Below are 27,146 nucleotides of genomic sequence, written 5' to 3'. Positions count from 1 at the left end.
TTTTAGAAAGGAAAAATTAAACTCCTTTTATATATTTATCTCTCTAATTACATTTTTATATTTTGACTATAAACTAAGGGAAAACAGAAATGGAGATGTTAATCACGAATATGCCTTTAATATTTGAACTTCTTCATTCTCTATATCTTTATCTCCATATCCCCATACATTATTATTGTAATTCTCGGGAATACGGCTGATTAGCTCTTCTTTATTTAGCGTATTGATATTTGCCCTGCTTCCATCACCAGTTCGGAGAGCCCTTCTTCTTATTGCTTCATCAGGAACAACCTTTAATTCAGTAGCCCACCCAATTTTAGACATAAATGTTATAAATGCACCACTCATGTTAATTGAGAAGTTAGCGAATTCATGTGCTCTGTAGTCCCATGGGAAGGTATGATGATAATTGTGCCAACCTTCTCCAAGTCCAATTAGGCCCATTGTTACATTTTGTACAGAAGATATTGATCTAAAATATAAAATATGCATAACCAAATTGTTGGTCTTAGTTTTGTTGTTGTGTTTTGTTATATATTAATTTACTTGTCATATGGCTTTGTTCCAAACATGTGAGTAACGCTGTTGATACACCATGTTCCATTTAAACTTAGAACATATCTTGTTATGGTACTAATAAATGAAACTTTCAATGATTCACCCCAAAAATAGACCGGGATCCAAGTAGGCAATACAAATGTAGTCAATAAAATCAATGGAACATAAAACCTAAACATAAAATATTTATATAAACACGTTGTAAATAACGCCATAACTATACACACTTTCTTTGGAATTGTACAACGGGATCAGCCAAAACATCACTCATATCTATAGTTTTTCCTTTTTCAATAACATCTTTGTGTTTTTTACAAAGCAACCAACCTACGTGAGAGAAGAAGAATCCTCTTTTTGAGTTATGCGGATCTGCGTCAGTATCGGTAAATTTATGATGCACTCTATGATCTCTAGACTATAACATAAATGTTAATATTAAATGTTGGTTTAGAATAGCTTACAATGTTCTCATAGTTGCTTGAATATAATAAGAATGTGTAGAGAATAAATAATAAGTAATAAATAACAATATCATTTAAGTTAATAATGATTTGGAAAAAAATATTTCTGACACTTCTCCTTATTAATTATCACAATTCACAATTGATAGGATACATTACATCAGGAGTAAAAGACAATAGGGAATAAATACGAATTTTTAATAATTATTACTGTTTTAAATATGATTATAATGTTATGGCTATTTCAATATTTGTTAATTTGTATATATATTTTAAATTACTCAAATATAATAAAATTAATTAAATATTTGTTGTAATATTTGTTGTATAGTTTAATTTAAACAGCTTTTTCAGCATATGTTTGCTATATTAAAAATAAACAACGAAATATTGCCTGGCAACATAGTCTATTGTTTCTTAATTGGCTTCAAGGCGATTAAGTCATCGACGAATTTATGAACGTCGTTCAAAGTTTTCGATTGTTTACTGACAAAGGTATGTTATATTGTCAGGATTTTATGTTAGTCGGCTGGAGCCAAGTCTGATTAATAAGCAGAGTGCGTAAGAAGTTCTCATTTGAAGTTCCAGAGAACTTTGACTTTATTTTGAGTTTTGACTCACGTGATTAACGTGGGTTCAAGCGTTGCCATGACCTATTGTAAGAAAATACAGAACAGCGCTGTTGACAAATTAGACAGAGGATACCTGAGTCATCAGCATTAGTCGTTTGCTAATCGAGGCGAATTTTGTACCTGGACCGTTCGAATAGTGGCTATTTCTGGAAAATCCTAATTATAGTTTCCACATGAATATGCGGCGTTGCCATTTACAAGCAATTAAAAGGTTGAATCCAACGTAGTACAACAGCCATTTTAGATTTGACTCTTGCGTTGGGAGGAGATCTGTTATATAATTTTAAGAAATGTTTATCGTTTATTTATTCATGTACTGTTCATATTTTGATTATAAAATATGATTGCAGCTGAACTATCTGCTCATAAAGCTTTATATAATATTCAGGAAGCAAACCAATTAAAGTCTACAAAACATAGAAGTGGCGCTACGATTGTTGAAGGATGGGCAAATGAAGTGAAATATATAAGATGTGTATTATGTAAACCACGGTCGTAGTTTCTGAGTATCTACCCTACTATAAATACAAAATATTATATGTTAGTCACAAAAAATGAAGGATAATATGAAATGTCAAAAGAATATAGCAAAAAATGTGTACGTGTATATTCTACACAGGGGCATAATGCATAATCGATTTGAATTGCTTTTATTGAATGAACTGACAGATGGGTTTCCATGCAGTTTTTGTATATCGAAGAGATTCGGTAAGGAAACCATGAAGGTATTTTTAAATGCTGTGCGAGATATGTTATTGTATAATTTTAAAGATAAATGGACGATTGCGTTTTATATATTGATAAGTAAGTTATATTTGTTACCTTACATGTTGTTTTACCATTTAAAATTAAATATGTTTATAAAATTTAAATATAAAATATAAGCTTAAAATAATAGCTTATATATAAAATATATAAAATAAAATAATTAATATATATATATATATATATATATATATATATATATATATAAATATATAGTATGAAGAGTCCCTGGCCTACAATAGTAAAACAATTTTTTTTAGAAATTTTTTTTTTATTCAACATAATTTTCTTCAATATATATAATATAATTCACTTCAAGGGTGATTCATGGATTTTTGCAATCATTTTCACTGACTTGGGACACGGTGCATTGTCTCGGTGAAGCAGCACTTGCTTTTTCTTCAAATGCGGTCGTTTTTCGGCTATTTCGTCCTTCAAACAGTCCAATAATGCTCTAAAATAGTCGCTGTTGATGATCCTTCTTTTTTCAAGGTAATCAATGAAAACTATTCCATCCCAAAATACAGACGCCATAACCTTGCCAGGCGACTGTTGCGTTTTCCTACGCTTTGGAGCGGGTTCATCGTGTGCAGTCCACTCGGATGACTGTCGATTGGACATCGGAGTAAAATGATGGAGCCATGTTTCATCCACTGTCACATATCGACGCAAAAACTCGGGTTTATTATGCTTGATCATCTCCAAACACTGCTCCGAATCATCAAGTGGTCGTTGTTTTTGGTCAAAAGTGAGCTCGCGCGCCACCCACTATGCACAGAGCTTTCTCATACCCAAACATTCGTGATTGATGTACACATTCAGTTGATATCTTTAGAGTGTCTGCTATTTCATTCAATTTCAATGTACCGTCATTCAAAATCATTTTATTGATTTTTTTAATGTTTTCGTCGGTAACAACCACCTTTAGGCGTCCACTGCGTTCACCGTTTTCGGTGCTCTTTTCACCAAGTCTAAACTTAGCATAGCAATACTTGATGGTTGATTTTCCTGTGGCAGTGTTCGGAAACTCGGCATCAAGCTAAGTTTTTGCTTCAACTATATTTTGTCCCTTCAAAAAGTAATATTTTATCAGCACGCGAAATTTCTTTTTATCCATTTTTTTTTCACAGTAATAAAAGTTGCTTCACTCAAAATGCTATAATTCACAAAGTAATGATCCAACAGCTGTCAAATTTATACACGCATCTTTTGAGTGTTAGGGCTAAAAAACATGTGAATTTAATTCTAATAGCGCCATCTATATGTCAAGCCCGGGGACTTTTCAATAGACCTGTTAGATAAATTATTACATATTGTTTTATTTTCTCTTTTTTATTTTCTATAGTAGTCATAGTTTTCTATAGTATTTCTATTATAGTCGACGTTTGACCTTCACAGAGTAAAGACGTGTTCGGAGAGACGGTCAGTGAAACGAAACAAAAGCGCAACATCTGTATCATAAATGCAGCGTTAAAAAAAAGTTTAACAATAACATTTTACAGACTGGTGAAAAAGTGAAAGTGCGATCGGAAAAAAAGGTCAGTACCGTAGAAAATAAATGCAAAATGCCATAAAACTTTAGGGGTCGAAAACAGTTATATTTCAACAATATATAAAAAATATGGAGAAGAACACTGCACAAAAAACAGATAAAATGCAAATATCGACATCAGGCGTATCACATATTGCAGTTTTGAATGTAGAGAACACAACTAGAACCCAGAACGAACAGGCACTCTACAATACGTGGATGAATGAAAAGTCGGCGCGGGAGAGTCTTGAAATTGCATTAACTAATATGCAAAAACAAATAAATGCCCTCCAGCTACAACTAAATAAACAAAGGTCTGAAGGCAAAGACAAAACAACGATAACCACCAAGCCAACAAAAGCAGTCCACTTGTTACATACGAAACAGATAAAGAAGAATTGCAGAAAGAAGTAGGCTGGATAACGGTTAAAAATAAAAAAAGAATAGCAAATAATTCTTCAGGATCTTCACCACAGCAAATAAAAATAAAACAAAATAATGAACAAAATAAATAAATTAGAATGCCCAGGCCACCCCCAATTATCGTAAGTAATATTACCGACTTTGACTTGCTATACGAAACACTGAGGTCCAACTGTATAGTATTCAAAGCAACGGTACCAAACAATGGACAAATGAATCTGAATGCCGAATGTCGTACAACATTCTCAAAAATAATAAATTGTTTAGAGTTGCTAAAACTGCAATGGCACTCTTATGAAGACAAATAAACCAGAGACATCAAAGTTATGGCAAGACGGCGTCCATCAACAGCTAAAAGTGAAAAAATTATCGCTGAACTAAACCGAAATGGGCTTAAATGCTTAAATGCGACAAATATTTTAATAAAAGAAAATACCAAAAATAACAAAGGAGAAATGTTAGTCCACAAGAAGCCATTACCTCTCTTTATGTTAGCCTTTGAACACGATACGGGCACAAAAACCATTTTTGGTATTAAAATAATTTTAGGGGTAGAAATAAAAATCGAGCCTTTAAAAAAATCGAACTTAATACCGCAATGCAAAAGATGCCAATTGCATGGAAACACTCTGAAATTCTGCAGAAGAGAACCTAGATGTGTAAAATGTTCAGCTAAACATATCACCACAGAGCGTAGAAAACCCAAAGAAGCTAAGCTGAAACGTGCTAACTGCAATGAAGCGCATCCGGCAAGTTATAAAGGATGTGTAGTTGCTAAAACATTACAAGAGAGGAGGAATAAAGTAGCTCACGTTAAACCTAAAGAAACAATGAGTGAAAAGAAACAACCGAAAAAATACAACAACGTTAATGGTGAAATGACTTATGCCCAAAGTATCAGTCAAAGTAACCAAAGAGACACCAAGGAAGATGAAGCAACCACCAACGAATTGCTACTTAAACTAATAGGAAAGCTGGACAGACAAGAAAATATGATAGAATATTTTTCCGAATGGATTGAAAAAAGTAGAAATGATCAACATTAGGCCTGTGGCCCCAAAAACACGAAATGGCAAATAAAGATATCCGAATAGCAATTTGGAATGCTAATGGAATCCAGCAACATCACGCTACCATACAAGTATTCCTAGTAATGCAAAAAATAGATATTTGCCTTATATCCGCAACTCATTTAACAAAAGAATCCTTTATAAAATTTAGAGTATATACATTCTATCATACCATACATTCAGCTAACACCGCAGGAGGAGGAAGTGCAATAATAATAAAAAAGAACATTTCTCACCATCAAGAACCCGGGCTCAGTACAGCAGAAAATCAGGTAACAGCAGTAACTATTAAATCAAGCAGATACAAGGTTGCAATAGTTGCAATTCATTGTCCTCCAAGATACAATCAAAGAAAGGAAATTTATTTGAATGTCCTAAGCAACCTGGGAGAAAAATTTATAATTGGAGGTGATTTTAATGCAAAAAATACAAGATCCAGAATGACAACAACTAAAGGCAATGAACTGCATAAAGCAGCTACTGAACTAAGATTTAGTTATATGTCAACAGGAAAAGCAACTTATTGGCCGACTGATCAAGAGAAAACCCCAGACATGTTAGATTTCTTCATAGTAAGAAACATAACATCCAACTATATAAAAGTCGAGATCATACGGCAGTGATTCTGACGTTGAGCGAAAATATAATAAGAGAAGAAAGAAACCCAACGTTAACAAACAAGAGAACAGACTGGGAAGGATTTGCTGAAGAATTGGACAACGTGGGAATTGGGCACGTGACAATCGCCAAAAAGCAGAAGCATTTGCTGAATATTTAGAAAAAAATTTCAAACTAAACGAAGCTAATATTGAACACTTGTGATATACCACAAATGGAAAATATCACGATCGCTGCATTTGCTGATGATACTGCGATTATAGCTGTCGGAGACAATAGTGAAGAAGCCTCACGAAAATTACAACAGGCAAGTGACAATATAAATAATTGGACACAAGCTTGGAAAATAAGAATTAATGAAAGTAAATCTGTACATGTGCAGTTCACCTATAAACAGACCGTACAAGCACCAATAACATTAAATAACAGTATCATTCCATATAACAACAACTCTAAATATCTCGGAATGAATCTCGATGCAAAACTTCGCTGGAAGGAACATATAAAGAAGAAAAGAAAAGAACTGGAATTGAAATATTGGAAAATGTACTGGCTAATTGGAAGAAAATCTTGTAATTGCTATTATATAAGCAAATATTGAAACATATATGGACATACGGAGTTCAGTTACGGGGATGTTCTGCAAAGAGTAACATTAATAAAATACAAATTTTTCAGAATAATATCCTGAGAGGTAGTATAAAAGTTTCTTTATAAAAGTTTCTTTTATAAAAGTTTCTTCATATTACATTTTTATATTATATGGGACAGAAAATATATAAAAATCTTTTAACTTGGGTCTCAACAGAAATATTAGGTTCTATGATATTAAGTTAACTTGTGAATCGAAGATAGTTCATTCTATTAATATTATATTCTTTTCAAATACATAAGTATACTTATAATTTTCAAAAACTGGCAACGTTGCAAACTCAAAAGCTTGTACGCATGGACTGCAAGACTAGACTCTTGTTACAGGGCGATGGAAATAGTGAGATATACACTTTTTGCATACAAAGGTCGGCGCCTTGACTGGCGATCATATGGTTTGTTAGAGTCTCTCGAAGAATATATTGTTGACGTATTTTATAAACAAATGTTCATTTTTATTCGAAAGGGTGCTTTTCCGATGTGGCCCCATTGAAACCAAAATCCGGATCTGGTAGAGGGAAGGGCGGAAATCGACGGAAACGCTCAAATTTCAAAGGCACATACAAAGTTTTCACATAATATGTATCTAAAATAATCAGATATTTTGGTATAATGTTATTGCTGAGTTGATGTGACGGAATCTCGGAAGTCGTTCAGAGCAAAAGCCATTCAGTTTGTTTTTTAGAATAAAAGTTCTTGTAGAAATACTGTTGATAAATGCTTCTATGCTGTGATAGTTAAAGCGGGTAGCTCCCAAACGAAGGTTGCCAGTTCGATTCCCGGCGGAGACAAAATTTGTTGTTGTTGTTTAGTTAGAACATTTGTCAAATCACCTAGGCTAGTTAGGGGACCCGCGGCCTGAAGCGTTCCTTATTTTTCATCGTTTCTTTATTCCTATTTTTCCTCATATGGCTGCACCATTACTTGGAACACCCATTGCAATATTAAATAAAATAACTGCGTAATTTTTTTACTAAATATATAACACTAAAAGGAAAGAAATAAAATAATAATGTAATTTTCTTATATATACAAAAAATTAAATTACCAACAAAATAAATCTAAATTAATATAACTGTGTGGGTTCTTCACCGATTTTGAAGTGATCAGTAGTAGTTAAAATAATATTGTAAATAGATAAATAAATTTAAGTAGATATTAAACTAAATTGTATGTTATATAGAAGAATTTAATGTACGTGTAGTAGATAGGTTAAATAAGGTATTTGATTATTTTTATTTAGTTGTCATAAGGATTATTTGTTTTATATATTCTATTTATTTTATTATCATATTTTATTTTAAAATGTTTTGTTCGTGTTAAAAATCCAAGTTATTTCTAATTTTTAGTGAGTTCCTTATTTATTTTTTGAAGTCGGTTAAACGGTCAGATTGTTAAAAATATTTTTATTTGCCAAGAAATAAAAATATTTCTTTCACTAACCGCTTTCTTGTCCCCCAGGAAATACCGTTTCTGATCAAATTCTACGTTCAGTTTGTCCAACTGATCGATCGATGTTTGAAAATATAAGTTTGAAGATATACGCCGGTTCCTCATATCCTAATTTGTTTGGTTTCAATGATTTTGTTATTAACGACAAAGAATAAGACTAATTTAACAAAATTCTAGCTAAAACTCTCAATATATTTTCAGAGAGTTTAAAAGTTGATAAAATAATTACCAGGCCAGGCTCTTACATGTGAAGACATCCAGAAGCAAAATGCTTATCACACTGAAACTGAATGGATTGAAAACACCATTTCAAACCGTGGCAATATTGCTGGTTTATGGTATCCCAGATAAAGAAGTAGCTATGAAAAGGAGATCTACCATAATAATGTTAAGTGGATGTCAAAAAGTCATGGATTAGTTCTGGAGGGCCATTCGCATCGACATTGAAATGTTCATGGCTATACAGTCTTACATATGACAAAAAAAGATGTATATTTTATTGCCTATTGTATTTGTAAATTCCTTTTGTATCAGATAATATTTTCCTTGTCATTTTACTGTAGATAAAAAGAAATACAATGCTGTCTGATACATTCAAAGCATTAGTGATAATAATATAATATTAGATGATAAACGTTGTTTTGATGCTTTGCTTGTCTTTATAAATTTCAAATTGCGTCTTAGTATATCATATTACTTTAACAGAAATTGCCAAGAACAACAAATAGGTAGTCAGGGTCACAAACTGATTGCATATCTTAAGTTAATAAGTTTCTTCGAACAGGAACGAGATAATGAAGGCCCATTTTAGCCAGTAACATGCGTTAGTGAGGTTTGACCATATTGTATATTAATTTGTTGCGGAATTATTAGAACTGTTATTAGCGCACTGCAGCTTAGCTGAGAGTTAATATGAGCATGGTGACTAAAAGATGAAGAAGATGAAAGAAGACTAAAAGATATCTAAAAAAATTAAGAAAAATATAATGTTAGATTCAGATAAAGATAACCTTGATTTATTTGAGATCAAATTTATGAAATATATAAAAACAATGAGTACAAACGAACTTTTTTCAATATAACCATAACTTGATACAATTATTTCAGAGAAAAATGTGAGTCTGGAAAGTATCTATACAAAACTTAATGATATGCTGTTTTTGACGCATATAAATCATCCTTTTATACACTGATATGGAATATGGGATTAAAATGGTATAAAGATAACCCCCAAAGAAGATTTATTATTTCAATGTATGTATCTTACCGAAACGTGGATATACGAAATGATACAAAAAGTGTGTAAAGACAACAAAGGTTCATGGAAAAAGGTAATAGTTAGAATAACATTTGATTGCATTTTGTTACTCATAATATTTTTTAAATAATTCTTTGTAGATATATTGTTCTTCATGTTATGGAAATAGGAAAGATTTTATTCCTGGAGCATTTCCTCCACATCCAATGATGATTACCTTAGAAAAATGAACCATATCACGTATTGCTAATATTTGAAAGTCAATTGTTGAAGAACTTGGAGGAATCAGCAGTTACTGTTATAGACAATACACCATATCATAGAACACAGGTGGAATAGGTTCCAATAAGTGCATCGACAAAGGTGCTGTAATCAAGAGATGGCTTGCAAAATATGAATTAAGTTTTGCAGAGACCATACTAAAAAATGAACTATTTAAAATTGTTACTTGCTAAATATAAATAAAACGTTTCATTGCGTTTTTTAAAATGTATTTTTTTTAGAAATAATTTTCCCGCAGTAGATCAGATGACTGAATAATATGGCCAAAAAGTATCACGTGTTTGCCCTATCACTTCATATTCAATCCAATTAAGGTGATATAGGATGTGGCAAAGAATTGCTACAATGGATATGCAGGTCGAGAGGGATATATAAGCAACAAACATTTTAACAACTGCACACATTTATACATACAAATCTTTAAAATAAAACACCTTTAGTTGTTTCCATTCTCATCACACTGTCTGAGTAAGTTTATTCAAAGGTGTTATTATAAATAATGTTTTTCTCTACATATTCAGGCAATTTGAAATAGTTTATCGTTTAACTTGGTATCTTTAAAACTTAATTCATGTTTTATTTCAATTCAAATATTAAGCTAGAATGAATGAGGAGATGATGAGCACCAAAATAACAATTTTGTAGATATGGCAAATGCATTAGGGAGAATGGATTATATATAATTTTATCAAGAATAGTATTCATATGTAGTAACAGAAATACAATAATATTAAAATGACTTGACAAAGAAAAACCGCAACGAAGGAAACAAGAACTAAACGTAAAAAGTTAAATATACTCTGTAATTGAGGATAGAAAATCGCGCGGGAGAAATTCATGGGTGGTGCGGAAAATGTGGTATGGATTACCACTTGTTTAAATTTATGCAGCATGGTTTGACTGGCTCACGATCTCGAAATTTGAAAATGGACTATTGCGAGACCAATATCATTCTATCTATACGATATCGTCATGTTGTCACAACGATGTTAAAAAGTTGTAGAATAATGCTTTCAAAATAAAAAATCAACAACTAATAATTAAATAATGGTACCAATTAATGTCTTTGAAAAATAATATATCAATATATATTTATATTTCCATACATGTTTCAAATGAAACGTTTAACTTGCAAGGAAGTGAAAAACAAATATATGGCCAAGTTTAAGGTTGATAGGTACGAGTAAACTAGAGGCTTGTTTAAAAATAATGAAACCGCACAAACTGAAAGTGCCCAGTGCATAAAAAATAAACTAAATTAAACAATCAGCTCACTGAAAAATGTTATAGTAAAAACTACAATTCGTCTTAAGATATCAAAGCTTATTTTTCTGATTTTTCTGTGATATGTGTTGTGATATTTAGGTCATGATAAAATCAAACAAAACTACTCTAAAAGGAAAATGTTGCCTTTTCACAAAATATCAGTTAAAAAATTCGTTTTCAATTTCAATATGCAGTTGAAGAGCAATAATGAATATTTGAATTATTTGGACATTTCATAACGGGTTAATAGATTCTTTATAGACGTCGGGAACCATCCACTTAGTCTAAACTTTTATGCGCTATTAAATATTAAAAATTATTTTTTATTTAGATCTAAGTTATGATTAGAATAATAATTGACCGATACGTTTAATTCATATTTAATTTTGAATGAATTTGGTGTTTGTATTAAAATAGATGTGATTTATATACATTATTTAGATACATAATTTTCGTTAGTTTTCGTTATAATTACTACGTTAAATTTTAAAATACTTAACTTACCCAAATGTAAATATCATTTTGTAAAGCAGCTGTTTGCCAAAACATTAAAAATATTCTTAGTGGCAAGTTTGCTTTGTATGTTCGATGAGTCCATAGTCGATGAGCTCCAGCTGTTATTCCGTTTATTGAAAATAGTGCGTATAAATAACCTAAAATTGGTAAAATAGTAGTTTTATTTATCTAAATCATTGGTAGTTATCAACAGTAGTAGTAAGAGTAGCCAAGTAATTAACAGGCTTGGTTATGATGAAAAAATAATGAGACATTAGATGCGATTCCAATCTATGGAATCAGTAAGGCTGTTGATAATATTTAATATTTTTAAGGCTCTTTAATTGAAGGAAATTTCTAATCTTACCACATGCTATATCACTTTTTTAAATAAAAATGCTCGAACAAGGAAGCTGTATTCTTCAAATGGATCGAGATACATATAAAGCCGAGAGATAGTGATAAGTGCTTATAACATTTTTTTAAAGCTCATTTTAAGTAAACTATGTTTTATCAAAAGAAGCTACGAGTTAATTTCAACACCTTATATCTAAAACTAATTTCGATATAAGCATTTAAATATTACTTACATTTTTATTGTGTAAGAAAACGATAGAATTAGTATTGTGTAGTGTTTTAGTAATATTTTTACTCGTGAACTGTAAATAATGAAATAAAATACTTACAAAATAATGCGATTTTAAAATTACCATAACCGGTCAATAAGGCAATTAGACCATAAAGGGTTATAGAGTGTAATATTATATATACAAAAACATTTGGAAACCAAATAATTTTAAGTTTATATTTATAATCGTTATCAATTTTGGACTGCTGCGCATCTTGAATGAGTGTCTCATGTCCTTTTGATCGTAGGGTAGCAACTGATTCATTAGGACGTGGTGCCATGGTTTATCTAAAATAAAATATTTGTATGTAAACTTGAAATGATACAACGAAAAAAAAGCCTTTATTTTAATAATTGTTGAATTACTATATTATAATGTTTTAACTCTTATAAATTACAACGAAAATAATCTGAGAATGCCTACCTGTTGATTAAGTATTAGTAATCTAATATTGCAATATTGAAGTGTCCATTATATTTCTCGTCTTTGTGAATATAAATATATGAATAATTAATTATATTTTAGTTATTATATATCTGTCGGTGTAAAATTTAAACAAACTTCCTATTATACAATAAGAGTCAATATAAACCCGGTAACTAGCAGTAGTGAATTGTTTTGAATTAGAATGTTCGAGGTATATATAGGAAGACAGAGAGGCAGTAAATGACAACCACTTTGATGTATTAGAGTTTATATGCGTTTGGCGATGCATATTTAAGATGCATTTTTAAGAGTTACTTTGTGTTGGTAGTGACCTTGATTGGTGACCTGATTTAAAGAAATGAGGTAAGAATGTCAGGCAATTAACTAACCGAAGATATCTATTGTTATAATTTTTGAAAATATGTATAATTGATACCGTCGACATTGATCGTGTCTATCTACTATTATTTTAAATTGATTAGGAGAATCCGTTAAAGAAGCAATATGGCAGGTTGTTTATGTATTATTACTGTGATCGAAATATGGTAAGACTTATGGTAACAAAAACGTAAAGAGTAGTGTTGGGAACAATCGACTGAAATCGACTATCGACTGTTCAGTAATTGACTATTTGTTACTATCGACTATTTCAGTCTCTATTTTTGGTTCGACTGTTTTTACTAGTAACTGTTTTCAGTCGCTATTCTCAGTCCGACTGATTTTATTACTATATACTATCGACTGTTTCAGTCGTTTACTTTTAATTATTATTTTCGGTTCTACTAGTTCATTCGACTGATTTTTTACGTTCTGACCTTCCGTCTTAGCCGCGACCTTGAAAGTAATGCGTCGAATTTATGCTTATATAGATTTATATGTAATATATGTGGTTTTATATTTTTTTGTAGTTTGTTTGCGAATAACAATATATTGTAAATTAATATAGCAACATTTTGGAACGCTAGTTTTCGAGGGCAAAAAATTAAATTGTAAATGATAAATAGTAAGACACTTTTGACTGGCATAATAGGTAATACTTTGGGCTGGTATAACAGGTAATACTTTTTTGATAAACTTTCACGATTGTTGTCCAAGCCTCTTGTTTGTCGAAACTTTTTTCCTAAAAATCTTGAAATCTAAAAATGGGTTCCAAGGGATTCAGAAACTGCATAGAAGAGATTTGAAGAGTTTTTTACAGTAGCAGTTGTTAAATTTCTTTTAAAAATATTAACGATAAAGAGGTGAATAAAGTATATTAAATATTTATAATAAATACATTTTCTGATAGGAAAACTCTACTTTAATATTCAACAAATTATTTTGATGGGTATTAAGAAGAGCACCACAGTTTTTATTTGTTAACGAATGGACTATCTTAACAGAATTTGTTCAACTTTTAAAGCCCATTGAGATAATGACCACCGAGTTACCTGGTGAAAGATATCCCAACGATGTGTTTAATGATACCGTTAATAAAATGACTGGACTGCAACATTTTATCAAATCCAGTATTTTAACAAGTGAATATGGAAAAAATGACAAAATTGTCTATTAGATGTCATCAATAAAAGACTGGCAATTTTAGAAATGAATACGAAATGCGGGAAATCCACATTTTTAGATCCTAGATTTAAAAAAGGAGGATTTGGTATTGGAAATAATGCTGAGGCGACACAAAAAGTTATCACAAAAGAGGTATCTTCCATTCTAACTTCAAAAAGTACAAATATAGTTCCACAATTCGAAATTCAACACAAAACTATTGACTAAGGATGTATTGACATCTGGAGATATTTTGATAAAAAATGGCTAGAATGAAAGAAGTAATTACTCCATGTACTGCAGCAACTTTACAGATTTAGCAGTATTTGGAAATTCCATTTATTGGGCGTTTAGAAAACCCATTGGATTTTTAGCAGACCCATAAAATGAAACTACCTGGATTATATCAGTTACACGTAAAATATTCCTCTATACCCGCAACATCTGTCCCCTCGGAACGAGTTTTTTCAAAATCTGGGCAAATAATTAACGATCGAAGAAATCTCCTCACGGGAGAAAAGTTGAACATCATAATATTCACAGTACTTTAAAAATATTTCTGTTCAAAAATAAATAAAACTATTTAAAAAGGGTCTGGTAGTTATTGTACGATCATTTTTAGGTTCATCTTGGATTAGATTGTTTAATGATTAGGTATAGGTTTACATTTTATTTAGTCGTTATGGTTATTGAAAATCATTAGTTCTTAGGTATTATTTAAGTTATATTGTACTATTTATATTTATTATGGTGTTATTTAAAAATACAAATTAATATATTAAAACACGATAAAATATTTTTAGTGTTATTATTCCATTCCTTTTTACACATCCACAGAACATTCAGTATAAAAGTAATCCTACTTCTTTTAAAATTATATTATTTATTACATGATAATGATAATCAGTAATATTTTTTCTTTTCTTTTTTAAAGTTATCACGTAAATGAATACATCTCTGTCTCGCTTATACTACCATTGGAAATATAAAGACATTTAAATTTAACTGCTCCAAGTATTTATCTCCGTCCTTTCCTATCTCACATTTTATACAGACAAGAATTCGTACATCTTCGTCTGACATCACGAATGGAAAAAAAGAGTCGAACCGTGCATTTGACTGAAAATAGTAATTACTATTTTCAGTCGTTATTTTCTTGACTATCGACTACTTCGACTGTTTTGCGACTATCGACTGTTTCGACTGTTTTCAGTCGATAGTTCCCAACGATAGTAAAGAGGTTCTTTCAGGGGCTTAAAACAGTTGTTAAATTCGCAGTTTTTAGAGTTACTTCCGAATTTAAGGAATAACTAGAAGTTAATTTTGATAACTGCGTTTACAGCGCTTATAAATGCGGCGTTGTTTATCGAAGATATAGGGTGTTCAATATGAAGTCGACGATTATAGTCTTTCACACATCTTAGAAAATAATGGAATGGAATGTAAGGTATTTGCTATATTTCTTCAGTTATGTTATTAGGTGCTTATATATGTATTCCGAATATTCCACTCATTTTTTCATATTTTTTTCACCTTAAAGGTATTTATAGAGAAAAATTACCCTAATATATATTAATCAAAATGTGTTCTTATCAATCTTTATTAGTTGGTTTTATGTCTTTGGTAACATGGAGATACCGTTTTGCAATAATGATATTGATTTAACAGTGACAGAATTATCGATTAATTTTTTTCAGCATGTCAAGCGGTGGTCAGCCAAGTCAAGTCACATCATCTAAATCATTAGTAACCAGAAGGCACTGTGATTGGCGGTACACCAGATAGGAGATCATTTCTAATTCAAATTGCCTCAGTGTATCTTTTACAACACTTGGAACGCGCGTGCTACTGCTGGTTAGTGCTGTCTAGTTTTTAATCATCATGAATTACTATACACCACAGGAAAATCTTCTTTTTGCCCATAAACCAAAGAAACCGCCGATATCGATACTGAGAGGAATCGAAATGACATTTTCAGTCGATTTGTATGGTAGCCTCTTTTTGAACCTTTTCTTATAATGAATCTTTGGGTTTTTGTTCAACAAGTGTTGCATATAGCATTGTTTTGTCATTGACATCGAAAACACCAGTTTTAAATAGTTGAAATCAAAAGTGGTAATTGATATTTAGCGCAGTATATTTCTAAGAGTGTTTGATGGGTTTCAGTAGAAATGTTCTTCAAATTTAACAGGAAACCAGTGAGTATCGCAAAATGCAATTTGATAATACAGTAATTAGGGTCTCTCTACTAAATGTTTGGTTATTTTTTAATTGTTCTATACACATTAATAGTTCGCATTTACACCATTTGATATCACTTATCAAAATACTACTGTAGGCATCTAATAAAAGTCGAAAAAGCCTGTTTTGATATTGTGATTAGATCCGGTCAATTGGTGATTTTTTGTTTTTTAAATTTAATTGAAATATCGATTAAAATTCCATTAATGTCGCCAAATAATCTTATTGCCTTTGTAGTTTTATGGTATGTTTTCATTATCCAGACCATCTATATATGGTTATATAAGTAATAAATGTTAATTTTTTAATAAATAAATATAACTAAACAATTTTTAAATACATTTTATGGAGTTGAAGGTTTTTTTAATAGTCTCTTTAATGTGAAACTCTTACTTCCACGTTAAAAAAAGAAAATGAATAGAAATTTGTATGACAAAATAATCTACAACAAAATATATAAATAAGGAATTTTTACACTCTAATCAAACATTTATGGTTTTTAAATTTGAGAAGCCAATACTTTTCATGGTAATGCTCCAGTTCACTAAAGTAAGGGAACAATAGATTATTACGGTCCTTATATTACAGGTATCTTGAATGTTATCAGCCAATAACGCCTTTCAATCGACTAAAGAAAAGCTATTACTTAAGTTGTTAGCCGTTTGTTGTCCTATAGCTAAAGGCATAGCATGAACTAGGTGTTATAATACAACTGATAGGTAGCAGGTTTTTCAAATATCAAAATTGTTTACATTGGTCATGAATATTTTTATGTCTAGTTAGACTAGTCTAATTGGACTGATAAATGTTAATTATTAAAATCTATATTGTATCCCTCAAAACTGAGACTTAGTTAATGATGTATTATATATTTCTCTGGTTTTATAACATACTAGCTGACCCGGCAGACTTCGTACTGCCTCAATCCATAAATAAAAGACCTAATAATCCGTAATTAATTAAAAAAATGCTCTGTATGAATTAATTATTATTATTATTTTCGATTAATTACACATGATGTTTCATACTTAAAAAATAGAGTTTTCCTGAAATACTGGCTATTTATAAGGTTTAAATTATATATTTACAGACACACACGGTTATGATACAGTTTGATAATCAATTTAAAGCTTTCTGATAAACTATATTTTTGTTTTGTTTTGTGGTGTGTAAATAAACAAAGATGACGGTTCTCCTTTTCCGAGTATAATTGTTCATGCGCGAAACATGGAAACTCCAAGTTGATTCCGCAAACTTCCAACGACTGGCCTTGAGATTTATTTGTGGTCATCGCAAAGGCCAAACGTACTGGAAATTGTAAATGTTTAAAATCGAATGGTAAATCTGTTGGAATCATCGGTATATGCGAGATTAATCCTAATTAACTGATCCTACTTTTAACTTCAATTTGTGGGGTGGTAATCCAGGCAATTTTAGTGAATTTAAAAACTCCGTGGGATAGTTGACTACGTCGTCCTGGTTCATAACGGTGTCGACTTATTTGAAGGAAACCAACTGTCCCGGAAAAAAAAATCTGAATGGTTGCATTGAGATCCTCGACAATCTTAAATTCTCGACTTTTTTCCTCCTGACCATTTTCTGAATGGATTGCGAAATGGACCACTGTAGGGTGTCTTTCATGGATCGCAAATGAAAAGATACGCCAAATTGCTTCGTTGCTACTTACATAGGGACCCATCTGGTACTGTGATATTTCGTCATCTGCGTTGGTTACAGCGAAGACGGCCACATCGCAACATGTGTTAACATATTTACATATGTACTTTATCAATTTCACAGAGTTACAATATTCCACATTGATGTGAGTCTCAAAAGCTTTGGATAATATTGGCAAGTATGTCACGATCCAACGATGGTCTACATCAACATTTTATCCTCTTACCTTCACAACTACCGATCTCCCATTGTCCGCAACTGATCGCCGACGATACAATAGGTATCCATTATTTCCCGTTATGGTTTCAGCAATCAGGTCTCTTGGGTATCGCTTGGAATACTTGCCATCAACTATACAGGGTGAATTGTAGTTGAAAACTCCGCAAAGTCCGTATATCATGCGTTTGGTAACTACTGCATGCAATTTTGGGTAAACTGTGGGAAAGTAAGCATGGAATTGTTTTGTATAATATGTGCAGCACCAAATGATATCATCTGAAAATAGCTGTTATATTTCTAAATGTTGGCAGAGAAGTGCTTAGAATCATTTCCAATCCTAGAAACTGAAGATTGTAAAGGATCTGGTGGTGGGACCAATTGTGGCAATTTTACTTTGCCTCCAGGACAAAATAATCTATCATATTCACCACCATACTTTAACGTCTTGCAATATGTACAAATTATTGTCATTTGCCCAATTGTTACCGATTTGTCCACACAATAATCTATTGCCTCATCATAGTGGAATGCAGCTCGTTCCAGGATCAGAGGAGCACTGTGTCTGCGGAATCGCTCAATTTCATTATGTCGTGCTCGCTGTTGTTGTGTTTGTGTGCAGGAACTCGTTACATTCTAAGTCTATCTACTTCATTGTTACTCTCTAAATTCTGACATAGCAATACGACTATTTTCTTGATCTCTCTCTCTCTCTCTCTGGTCATCAGTGCAGTTAGCACGACGACTTAAGTCATGTCGTCTTCTCCTCGGCATCGTAAATTGTAATTAATCAAAGTGATAAAAGTTTTCTCGCAATTAGCAGTAAAGTAAATTATAATTAATCAAAGTGAGAAAAGTTCTCGCGCACTCATTTTCATATTTATTCACCTTTTAGACCTTCCCTGGACTTCCACAAATAATCTAATACTAAAGTTATCCAAATGGGTTCAGCCCTTCTCGAGTTTTAGCGAGACTAACGAACAACAATTCATTTATATATATATATATATATATATATATATATATATATATATATATATATATATATATATATATATAGATTTTTCAAATAACTGAATGTTCTTTCAAATAAAACAATGGTTGTCAGATTGTTATTTAGTTCCTGATTAAAATTAATTTAACTCCTGATTAAAATTAATATCAGCGTTAAATTAATAGTGGAATAGCTCCATTTTATAAAGGCTGCCGCTTAACCAGTATCAGCGTTCTAACAATGAAATTAATGGTGCGACAATCGATTGGTTCGTATGGTGGAGAAATATATCTTTCTGTAATACATCTTCCCCCAAGTCGCCTATCCCTTTCTTTATGACCACTAGCATTTTAATGTGATCTGTACTCAGCTCATACGAATTAGATTTTAAGAAGAAGTTTAGATTATATTAACACCTACATCGGCTATGTACATTTCAAGCCAAAAACCATCGAAAATGATGAAGCTCTTTAAGATTTGTAAAACCTTAAAGATTAACTCACACACCCTTTTAGAATCTGAGTTTGGTTCTGGAGAGGAACAATGTGCTGAGAGTAAATTATGAGAAAGCAAAATAAATAGGTGAAAATAAGTGAAAGAGCAATGAAACAATTGAAATATTAAAAAGAGACAGTAGATAAGTAGACCAGACAATAATTGAATCTTAACCAAGCGGGCTAAACGGCGACGTGGCAAAGTAGTTTTTATATATTCAGAAATATGGCGTTATTAAAATTGAGAAGAATGTCAGAAGAAGATTTTGCTATAGTAAGAGATAATATAAAAGGGCCATAAAAGATAGCCCATTTGTAAATTAAACTTAGAAAACAAAACAACGAAATAGAAAACAATAAAAATAAAAAAAGGAAATAACTACGAAGATAAAAAATATGAAGCCTAAATGGTGAAACAAAATGGATAATAGACGAATAGACCAAGTTTTAAGGCCACAAGAAGAAAGATAACGAAAAGGTTAAAAATTTCGAGTACAAATAAAGAAACTAGACAGATAATAAAATAATTGAAACCAGAATTAATAGAATAATTGTGAAGAAGATATTGATCATAAATGGAGAGGGATGAAAATTATAATAATTAGAGGAACACAAAAAGAGCGAAAAGGTGAAAAAAGAAGAGACAACAAATATATATATATGACACATAAATACATTATCTTTAAATGCAAGTAAAATATATAGAAAAAAAAACACTAGTAGAGTAACACCAAAAACAAAGCTAGACATATATCAAATAAAATATCTGGAGATATGTAGCAATACAATAGTAAATATTTTTTTATAAAATCGGGGAAGAAATAAAAGAATTAATCCAATAATCGAATAAAATAATAGAACCATGGATGAAAAATCAGTACGGAGCAAAAAATTAAAAAGTTAAGAAAAGCACTTAAAATGTAATAATGATGTTGGAAGCTAGAAAAATGAACAAACTGGATATATATAGACAATAGCGGAAAGTGCGTCGAAAAATAAAAAGTGATAGAAACGGATCCACTTCAAAAAATCTAGAAACCGCAGCAGCTCTTATAGAATGTTTAAGCCATTAAGTTCTTCATTTTTGATCACCATTCTATGGCAAAGATTTTCTGCTTAAGATTTAAGCAACAAATCAGATTATATAAAATAATATTTTGTATTTTGCATATATCCCGTCTGCGGACAATTTATTAGTATTCCATTATATTTCCATTATTCTTAATTAATGCACGCCATAAGATATATCTTGTTATTAAGGTAAAATAATTTGAATAACAAATTAATTAATGTGCGTTTTATAAATCATATTTAATTGTTCTATGAATAAAATCAACATAATGTTAACCACATATTTTTAGTTTTAGTGCAATTTGATACAGATATATCTTAATTATATCTAATTTATCAGCAAGTATACATCACGATTGTTAGAAAATAGCTTATAATTGAGTTAGTTAAATATATACTCGTTTCGAGGATTCTTGGGTGTCAAATGTATCGAGGACACTTGAGGATATTGAAGTAATACGAATATTACAGATCAGTTGGGGAAGAAATTAAATTTTTTTTTAATAATCAAAGCGAATACGTTCATCTGAATTTCAAATACTAATCTATGATAAATGGTCCGTTTTGATTGATCATATTTTACCTTTTCTGATAAATCCATAATCCTGTAAGTTCTATATTGATTTCTAGGAGATACTGAACAAGTGATTTACACACACCTGTTCTGTGACCAGTTTTATACTATTATTATTACTATTTTATGCTATTAAGAGATTTTGCAGCGCAGTCAGGAGAGGCAAGGTTTGGATGTATCGATTCTATAAAAATTCGATGATATAAAACCAATTTATCAATTATACATATTCTTAACGAAATTTAAACAAGTTCAATTCATGAAACGCCTGTCTGAAATACTCTGTTGTTTAATTTATAACAAGGTATTCTTTTGTAAAATGTTTTGTGACTTTTACGAAAAGTGATTGCTTTCTTCATATAATATAATTTATTGCAATCCATTTAAAGGGTTCTCGGAATAACATATTCATAAATCTTTTACTAAAATATATGCCCCACTTTCTATATACACGACGTTTATGTTTTCTTTTTTCTTTAAACGATAGAAATGGTTATAAGTTTGAAATATATTAAGATGCGTTTTATCTTTATCTCATATATGTTTTTAATTAATCCTTAGTTAGGATGTGCGATGCGATAAATTTAACAAAACAAGGAGTACTTTTTCGATTAGTGTTGTTATTTATTGTTATTATTATTTAAGAATTTAAAATTTAAATAGAACTATTTAGTGTAAGGTATCAGTGCAGATATAAACCATAATAATATTGTACTTGTTATTTAATCTACTAAAAAGATTAATTTTGTTGTAAGGAACATTTGCGTTTATAATAACCTTTTTTAATATTAAATTATGAATCAACAAATAAAGATTTAGCCATTTTTAATTAAATTTATTATTTTAATTACTATTTCGATTATGAGACTAATTCAGTCTAGTGTCCCACAGAGTTTCCCACTTTCTTCCATAATGTTTAACATACAGGGCTTGCTTTTTCTAAGTTTTTTATAGTATAATGATAATGACCTAAACGTAATGATAATTTTCCATCGTCCCCATTTTAAAATCCCATGCTGAAACTTCATGTCCCATTGAAATCCAAGTACCATTACCTTACTTCACAAACACAAGTATCGAAAAGTTTATAAATTTCTTAAATATATTTCTGTTATATTATTTTATTTACCAAAGAACAAAATCATGTTATGTCAGTAATTCAAAAATAATATAAATATTAACTTGAATATTGAAATGTATGCTAATATAAGAATTATTCAAAATATTGATTTTTTTAAGCTGATTTATATTAAAAACATGTTAATTACCCTCATTATTTGTTAATTTTTAGTAGCTAATAAAACATCGACCATTAAATTTATGACATCGGTAATTACGGAACTGGTGATTTTAAAATGATTTAGAAAAATTGTTGTTTACAAAGGTAACATTGATTTGCTTTTAAGGAAGATACTATTCAAATCCAAACATTCAATGATGAAAACATTGCATTAATGTAAACTTAAAATTTATATCATAATATCAAATGGAATGTAAAATAAAGTCAACAATCTCTACGCTCGATGTTGTAAACAGTTTATTTCTTGTTTTGTGATTTGATATGGTAATTCCCAATTTATTTTGGTAATTCGTCAAACTGCGATAAAGTGTTGAAGCACACTAGTTTAATCGTTTGACGGTTTAAGTACATTCAGTTTTTTAATTTAAACTTGTACAAAAACATATAGAAATATTTTTTATTGAAATATCGATGGTAAGAATCTATAATATTAAGCATCTGAAAGCATCAATTTTGCAAGGAATTTTCACAATATTTGGATGTCCGGAAAACAGAAAAACTTTAAAAAAAAGTAAAGGCTCCTGAAATAGAGAATTCCCATTATAAATGGTTTTTAAAACAATGGGAAAAGCATGTCCCAATTAGCGGCGAAATTCTTAAGCAAAAAGCTGAAAGATACTGAAAATGACTGACTACAATGATTTAAAACAAGATATGGAATTCGACTGCTATATATATATATATATATATATATATATATATATATATATATATATATATAAATATTTCGCATACCATATATATACAACCATTAAGTTATATACAATACATTATATACAAACAATTAAGGAGTTATACTTAAGAATAGAATAAATTTAAAACTTCAGATGCATCATCATATGAAAAATACGCTTTGAGCATGAAGTCCTAATAACAAATAATAAACGTTTCTAGATGTACTAATATAAAAGGTTCACCCAAAATAATGCTAATGATAATAGTAAAAGCAAAAAATTCGCCCTCAAACTATTATATTTATTATTTAAGTTGATAATGATGGTTCAAATACCTTTAATATAAGATAAGCAGTATATTTCTAAACTAGCGTAACAAGTGCCTTGTCTCTTGAAATTGTAAATGTTCTGTTTATTATTTATGAATATAATTATTTCTAATATGTAGGTAAAATATTTTCTAGTAGAACAGAGTCTTCAAATAAAAGCGCATACGTATATATGAGCGAGTACTTGTCAATTTTGTTATGTATCTACCATCGAACGTATTCCATTAGCTCAACCAATGGACCAGAATATAATAAGAATTATTAAATTATACCACAGAGAGGTTCTAGTCTCATTTATCCTATCAATTGTGAAAACATATCTGAAACAGGTGACACTACGAGAAACTGCTTTAAATCTGCACATGGTTTGGAATGTTCTATGTCAAAAAAGTATTCAAAAATATTGGAGCAATCTTTTTCATATGTATATTTATATGAATTATGGGATCAATGAGAGATTGTGATCGAATACTGATATCTCTTTGAGTGCGTTCTTTTGTTTAATGTTTTGTTAACTGATTGAAAATGATGAATCTCAACATTATTTGTACTTCAGCTGATATTAGATATTATTAGTATATGGTACATTTATATATAGATTTTTAAATTATTTATATCACGTACATAAACATTTCAACAAAGTAAACTAAACTTTGTTCACACTACGGAGAATAGAACAATTCAAGAAACATTTGCAAATTTGTAAGAAATTATTTTAAATTAATGTAGGCGATAATTGATAAAATATCAAAATATTCTTAGCCTTATCGCCACATTTTCCATGTAAATTCAAATTGGTGTCATGTTTACTTACAATTGATAATTCAATTTGATATTTATCCTTTGATATTTGATATCTGCCTCAGTATGATAATCAATTTTTAATCTATTTTGTGTTAGTAGGCAAAATGTTAGTATTAACTGCACTACCAAAATAAAATAAGTGGCAGTGAGCTGGAAAATTATTAGGCAAAAACATTACAACACTAGTTAGTTGTAGATCTGAAAAATGCATCTATTATAAAAAAGCAATCTGGAGTATGGATGTATATTATGTTTGTGATTGTAATTGTAAATATATTTATAGGCAACAGTGGAAAATCCGACGAGGAATCCCAGTTACGCCATTAACCAGGCTGGGTAAGAGCGGATGTTTTATGGGATGGGCTCTAAGTTGCCCACTCGCCAGTTGGTAGGTTTAATGCCGAAGACCTTGGTTCGGAGCCCACGTTAAGTAGGTCCAGTCCAGATGAAATCTTCTTGGTAAAAAGAAAACTTTAATATATATATATATATAAAAATGTTTATATTAAATACTTTTATGATTATAGGGGTTTCAACAAATAAAATGTTGGTGAGGAATTAACGAAATTAAAAGATCCATGTGTGACATTATATAGTCTGGACAAAATAATCTAGTTTACTGAGTATTAGTATAGGCACTGTGACTCAAATCTTTGAATCTAAAAATGAAGAACAATATAATGTTAGATTCATTAAAGAGAGGCCGTGAACATGCGCAATATAGTAATTGACATGAACAGTGATTTTGATAGTGAAAATGAGAATAACCAACTGATGCTTTCCTGATGTCGGCTTATGGCCCAATGTTAACAATTATCAAGAGAGAGTAATTATAGTCGAAACGACTAAATACGAGTATATACGTTATATAGTATAACTGTAGAAAAATCACTATGTGTAAAATTTGTGTGCTGAAATCTGCATGTAATTGTTCAGAATATACACGAGTATTTTGTTGATGAGTAGGGAATTGATACTCTAACCCTTTTTCAGATGATATGATAAATGCGTTAGGAGGAATGCAGTGATTCATTCACAACGTATAGAAGAAGTTGGTAAAATATTGTAAGGTAGTATACAGGTAGTAACATGCAACTTGGAAACTTTGCATCGAAGGAAATCCTAAAAGGAAGGAAGAACTAAATTTACAATAAACAAACCACTAGACAAACCCTAACTATACAAATGATTATGGCTGTATAACTGTAGTTTACCTTCTTTAATGATAAATGCATTAGATTTTTGTTATATTAAATTAAACTTATATTAAACCAGGTGGTTCAATAATATTACTTATTATTTCTATCTGCCAATGATATCTTATCGTTTTTAGGAATATAACCGAAATTTCGTCACATTTTACACAAAAAATTTTATAATATAGGCAGATTATTGATAGGCCGATAGGAATGTAATAGAAACTTTAGGTTTTTCGGCAGGTATAATGAGCAGAATTTTTGAGTTTTGAAAAGCTATGTGCGTAACTGTTAACAATGTTTCTAAATTACAATTGAATGCTATTATGCTAGCAACCTTTGGATCATTTTTGAAATGAAAAATGTTTCTTTTGACCTAGTTAAGCCTTCGGGGTTAAGTTATACTGTCTAGTCAGCATAAAATTATTTGCAAAATATTAGTTAAAATAACAAGCACAAATTAGTATTATCCAATATCATATTAATATAATTAATATAATTATAATTAAAATGTGGATTATTGACCTCCAGTGAAAAAGATGAACAATATATATACAACTATAAAAAAATTGAAAGAACATATAATATATATATATACTGGTATTTTAATATAATAGTTAAAGTTATTTGTTAAAATTTAACCCAACTTGCAAATATATAATATTTAATTTGGATAACAAATATATATTTTGTGTCAAAATTTACTTACTCAGCAATATAGGTATAACACCTCGTGACAGTACTTGTCAAGCAGACAGTGTCACTGATTTTATATGTATCCCATATTTTAAACTTACGAGCAAAAATTTGACTTGCAAACGCATGCTAATTAATCTTATTATTGTGGGAACTAGTAGTTCTTATTTTAATACTGCATATAATGATGTATTGTCATCAAATATGATTAACATTTGAAATTAATAAACACTATTACGCAAACAAATCAAAAAGTTTTACTGAAAGCGAAACAATTATAAAATTATGGCGTAAAACCAATTAATGGGATACATTTTAAGCGAGCAGTCATGTGGTTTTTGACATTATGGTGATGAATTTTATTAAGTATGTTCTTGTAGAATTAAATTATTGTATTTTTTTAGAAAACATATTTAATTTTGGTTAATACATAATGCTGCTCTGTCATGTTTCAATTGACGGTTTTGGTTTGACAAAGAATGATAAACTTATTGGACGGGGACCCTATTCAAATCCTCAAAGAACTTTCATTTGCTCCTAGATGTTATCTTAAAAGGGAAGGAGAGAGCTGCGATACGAATTGACGCTAACCGTAACCAAGTCGAAACAAAATTTTTATACAGTCTTTCTCTGCATATGGTTGAATCAGCAAAGTGGAATTTATTATGGCCTACTAAAACTGTATAAAACTGTTACTGCTGATGTACATTAACAAGAACTGAAATGAACAGTATTCGTTAAACAAACGGCAATACCGTGTAACAGATGCAAGGACATTCTCTTGCAATGATAACGCTCGGCCAGACGTTGTAAAAGTTGTG

At 30.4% G+C, this 27,146-nt stretch overlaps 1 protein-coding gene across 1 annotated transcript; it reads right to left on the bottom strand.

Moving 5' to 3' along the window:
• On the bottom strand, positions 1-26,461 carry LOC143193929 (stearoyl-CoA desaturase 5). The gene is made up of 6 exons (XM_076400378.1): positions 26,339-26,461; positions 12,149-12,378; positions 11,472-11,620; positions 786-973; positions 547-729; positions 1-472 (listed from the first exon to the last, which is right to left on the bottom strand). Exons 2-6 carry the CDS (start codon positions 12,369-12,371, stop codon positions 103-105), a joined length of 1,113 nt encoding a protein of 370 aa, XP_076256493.1. The 5' UTR covers positions 12,372-12,378; positions 26,339-26,461; the 3' UTR covers positions 1-102.
• Positions 26,462-27,146: the final 685 nt, after the last annotated feature.

This window comes from Rhynchophorus ferrugineus, unplaced genomic scaffold, assembly GCF_030347505.1.
Source record: "Rhynchophorus ferrugineus isolate W39M unplaced genomic scaffold, kcgeb_rfMv2 rfM3, whole genome shotgun sequence".
NCBI classification, from domain to species: Eukaryota; Metazoa; Arthropoda; class Insecta; order Coleoptera; family Curculionidae; genus Rhynchophorus; species Rhynchophorus ferrugineus.
Note: the sequence above shows the minus strand (reverse complement) of the source record. Positions and strands in the feature narration are given on the sequence as shown.